This window comes from Triticum dicoccoides, chromosome 3B, assembly GCF_002162155.2.
Source record: "Triticum dicoccoides isolate Atlit2015 ecotype Zavitan chromosome 3B, WEW_v2.0, whole genome shotgun sequence".
In the NCBI taxonomy this organism is placed as follows: Eukaryota; Viridiplantae; Streptophyta; class Magnoliopsida; order Poales; family Poaceae; genus Triticum; species Triticum dicoccoides.
The window spans coordinates 818,961,410-818,966,056 of NC_041385.1; the positions used below are offsets into that span (position 1 = coordinate 818,961,410).

At 51.6% G+C, this 4,647-nt stretch overlaps 1 protein-coding gene across 1 annotated transcript in view; it reads right to left on the minus strand.

Annotated features, from left to right (window-relative positions):
* LOC119280163 (wall-associated receptor kinase 2-like) overlaps nucleotides 1-2,313 on the minus strand; it is a 4,063-nt gene extending 1,750 nt beyond the window's left edge. Inside the window, exons 1-2 of the mRNA XM_037561115.1 lie at nucleotides 1,443-2,313; nucleotides 1,171-1,356 (exon numbers count right to left, since the gene is read on the minus strand). Coding sequence (XP_037417012.1) covers nucleotides 1,171-1,356; nucleotides 1,443-2,313 — 1,057 coding nt within the window. The remainder of the gene's footprint in view (nucleotides 1-1,170; nucleotides 1,357-1,442) is intronic.
* Nucleotides 2,314-4,647: the final 2,334 nt, after the last annotated feature.

The following is a 4,647-nucleotide window of genomic DNA, read 5'->3' on the forward strand; positions in this document are numbered from 1 at the left end:
TCGGCTTGGCGGCGACCCGGCGACCCGGCGCGGTCGCCGGCGGTAGGCGCGGTGGTGGTGCTGCCCTTGGCAGCAGGGCGGCGTGGTGGCGTGCGGTGGCCGGCGGCGCGTCCCCGGCCCAGATCTGGGCCTTCCCGGCCTCATCTGGGTCCTAGCGGGCCGGTCCCTGGCATGGCTTCGTCGTCATCTGTGTGGTGAGGCGGAGGAGCGGCTCGGACGGGGGACGGCGATGCCGATGGCGTGCCAGCTGCAGCGCGATGGCGGGAGCTGTCCGGGAATGGAGTTCCCGACCGGGCCTGTGGGCACATGGGCCTGGTAGGCTCCTGCTTGTGTGTCCGGTCGGCTACCATCGTTGACGGCGGAGGTTGTGCCCTCCCGCGTGCCGACGGTGCTGCGGCCCCTAGTCCCGGCTCCTATTCCTCGTCGTGCAGGCCTCACCTCGTGGTGCCGTGATGAGACGGCGTGGAGGCTTCTTGACCATGGTGGCGCAAGATGGTGGTCGGTTTGGTGGCAGGCTCCGGAGCACCCGAGGTGAAGGTTGGGATCGGGGGAAACCCCTGTCGGCCTGTCCGACACCGACGCGGCGACGCCAGTGGGTGCCGCCGGACCTTCCTGGAGGGCGTCAGGGGCGACCCTTCCTCTCGCCTCGTCGTGTACCGGGGGAAACCCTTGGTAGCAGCGTCGTCCTCGTCGCGGTCCTTCTTGGAGGTGCCGATTGGTACCGGTGCTTCGGAGCCTTGGAGCTTGGTGGGAGATCTTCGGTGGGCGCAGTGGTCGTGAAGCTTCTCCGTTTCCGTCGAACCGCCGTTGTCGGCATTCTTTTCTCTTGTTGTTTCTCTTTCGTTTCTTTTGGGTGTGTCTGTGTTGCTTCCGCCCCAGCACCTATCCTTGGTTGTATCGGTTGGTTGCTTTGGAATACAAAGCGGGGGGAAACCCTTTTTCGTCAAAAGCTTTAGTTGAGTCATGCTAACTTTTTGTGCAGTTACCTAACGCAGCATCTATCTCGAGTAACAGAAGGGAAAGCATGGTGTTCTGTTTCTCTATTACTCCAATAATTGACAACATAATTACATCAACTAAATGTAAATGCATGTGCGTATATTTGATCTCAAGGTTATCATAGAAAGCAAACAGGCCCGCAGATAAATGTATGTTGTATTCCGGTCTTGCCTGTAGCCAGCTTCGCTGGTAGAGGGAATTTCTCGGTGCAGGTTCCTGTTTTGCCATCGCCTTTCATCCCAGTTTTGCATAGGCAATCATAGCCTCCGAGCCTGTTTTTGCAAATCCCGCCACTTGAACAAGGATACTGATCTCGGAGTTCAGGATACCGCTCTCGGAGGGCACACTCATTGATGTCTGCGTTAGCATTGGTTGGATTAGGTAATACTAGCAAAAATAAGGTCCATGGTCATCTATAGCATGTCAGTGTCATGTATACGTACCTTGGCAACCACCAGGGATGTAAGGATTGCCATCGTAGTGCTCCCAACACTTGCAGACATAACCGGTCCTGTTGGTTGCCTCCACGCACGAGCTGTTGCCGCTGAGACATGCATAGCCCTGAGGTAGAGGCTGGCCCTGCGCTGGGCACGAGCTATTTCCAATGGTGAAGTCCAGAACAATGGGAAAGCCCCTCGGGTACTTCTTGGAGAAGGAGGCCTCGTCTGCATGGACATCCTCCAAGGAGTAGTTGTACCATGTCTTCTGCACCACCATGGCGAAGGAGCAGTTGGCATTGGTCTTCCGCCAATCAGTCCTCTTCTTGTCAGCCATGGCCATGACGAAATTCAATCCTGGGGGGACGGCGGCTTCACAGCAGCCTTGACCGTTGCACGGCCCTTCTTTGGCGATTGCCTTTGAGTTTGGCACAGAATTGCACCCGACTAGGGAGTCCGAGCCATACATGGAAGTGGTCAACACGGCGTCAACATTCAAGCCGACACCGGTGAGGACATTGCGGCTCGCCGAGATGAGGAAAGGCCCCTCATAGGGGACATACGTTCTTCGACGAATGTAGAAATGGTAGGGTTGCTTCCCTTGGCAATCTGAGCTAACCGCGCCGAATACCCGCACTTCAGCGAGGGAGACCGAGATGTCCATGAGCTCCATCGGCGTTGTATCCATCCGGTCGTCCGCCTGGATAGTATCTGGATCGTCGATAGAGTAGTTCCCACTGATAATATGCTGGATTGCTCCGCCTAGGAAGGAAGATCCAAGGAAGGCGCAAGGAGGAAGGAAGGTGCTGTTGCAGGTGACCTGGAAGCCCGGGAGGAAACAGCCAACTTTCGTGCCAAAGGGGTACGCAATTCTCATCCTACCACACTGGCTGGGGCAGCCCGGATCAATTGTGATGGGAGGATGCTCATGCTCTTGCTCGGCAGTGGCTGCCTGCAAACTTGCTGCAAGGAGCACTAAAATCGTCCACTTATGGGTTGCTACGGCAGACATGTTGATCTGTAACAATGAAGAAATGGAAATCCTGCAACAAACAAATATGTTCATTTTCTCGAAAACATTCAGCGGAGCTTCAGCACCCCGGTCTGGCTATCCTGTACGTCCATACACTTGGGGATCTGTGCCACATATTTCCGTTGGGATCACGTGGCATGTTGATATCGCTGTGGTTTGCAGGGGTTCACCACCGTGATCTGGCCTACCCCCCTAGTAGTGATACTGTTCCAGGCGTCTGCTGCTTGTCCAGACTCCAGATAAAGACAGATACATGTGGGCATCTTCACAAGGGACACAGCAGACCCGTGAATCAGCATCCATCCAGTCTTTGAATAGTGCTCTCCCGATTAGTATGCTGGGACGGCGGATTCATCTGAGTTCGACCATAGAGAAGGGATAGAGCTGAGTAGCTGCATCAGTTGTTGGATCCTTTAAGAAAAAACAGTTGCTGGATAGAGAAGGGGAGGGGGAAAATCAGATTGTCCGGTGGAGCGGTAGGCAGACATAGAAGTGCTCCGCCGACGAGGAGTTCAGCAGCTGATGACCGGCGGCGACGGCGACAACGGATCTGTATCCCAGGAAAACGGGCAGGGCAAGGGATCTGATTACCTGCAGTTCGTTGCGACAGAAGATAACGAGCAGCGACCGGCCCCAAATCATACAGATTATGTGCAACCAATTAGTACATATGGTTGTCCGGCTGAGCGGCGCGGGCGTGGCCGTGCTCGCACTCCATGGGAACGCCGCCTCGGAGCTCATCCATAGAACTATGCCCTGAGAACGAACAAGGTGTTGGTGATGGGGACGAGATGCTCGGAGTCACGGACGTGTATACTAGCGGGCTAGCGGCACAAACAGACAATACTACGCATAGCCTACGATGGACCAGAACCTGCATGCGGGACTGCAGCAATGTGTACTGTAACCCAGGACTGCCACGGTAACAGCTTCGCATAAATGGCCCTAACTGACGCGCATCTCGAGGCTCAGTGCTCGGGACCAAGCGCCAGGATAACTCGACCCCGGTGCGTAAGCTTTAAAAATCCGCTTCCTTCATTTTCTTATAACTATTACTCTCTCACGCTTCTTATCATAGGAGAAAACACTCAAATCTGGAGATATAGTATATAGGAGTATCGGTTATATAAAGTCAAAGTGCTGATTAAAGAGCTATCATGCATTTCTCGACAAAGCTAGAAAGTCACACATCGATTCACACGATTTAGTGAAGATTGAGCTACAGGTGGTACGTGGAATCATGAGCTTTTGCAGGGATTTAGTTTGAGAAACTCAAGGGTTGTACTCATCCACCCTTTAAAAACTGAGGAAATTCCAGCGACAAAAACACTAGTCCACAAACATAACACCACCATGTTTCTACTTACCTGTTAATGACGCAGCAATAAGATCCGAAGCTGTTACAGTCCTCCTGTGTTTAGGAGGAAACACACAATCCTCTTCCCCTTTGAAATCGCATACGCTGTGCTCTATCCAGATGGTTTCAGCTTTCAATCAAGGTCAGGTGTTTAAGTCAAGCACGGCAGAGGGAAGAACTTTCCACCAAACTTCCTTCCACATAGTATATACAAGATACAAAACACACAAACAATTCTCAGGTCACCACGTACGCTATCCGGTGTTTTATATTGTGCATGCTAAACAATATGCTTTCAAATAAAAAAACTGCAATGTGTTTTATCAGGGACCCACACGGTTTTGAAAACCATATGCCAAGTCCAATCATTGTATCCTTTCATTATGTTACTCCTACCTGAAGCTTTGTACGCATAAAATAAAACAAACAATATTTATTTTAATTCTTGTAAAATATTGATGGATATAAGTACATAAAGTAGTAACAAGAAAAACGAGGTCCATAAGCACCCAGGACATATTTTTATAGAAGGAGCCCACGCGGGTGAGGCGCCAAAAAACCACGAGTTGAACCCTGGGCGCAGGATACGCCACTGCAACCCTTGCCGACTACTGCCTAGTTCTCCACTTAAAGTAGTAACCATGTACTGAAAAGACGTATAAGTATGTTAATGGCTCAAGTAGCAACGGGAGCGATTGTATAATCCGCCAATACAAATATCACCAATAGATTTCTTGCTGGTTCACAACCAGCAATATATTGCTAGGAATCTCAGATAATTTATTTGATGAGATTAGGTGTGGAAATATAGTTGAGGTCCC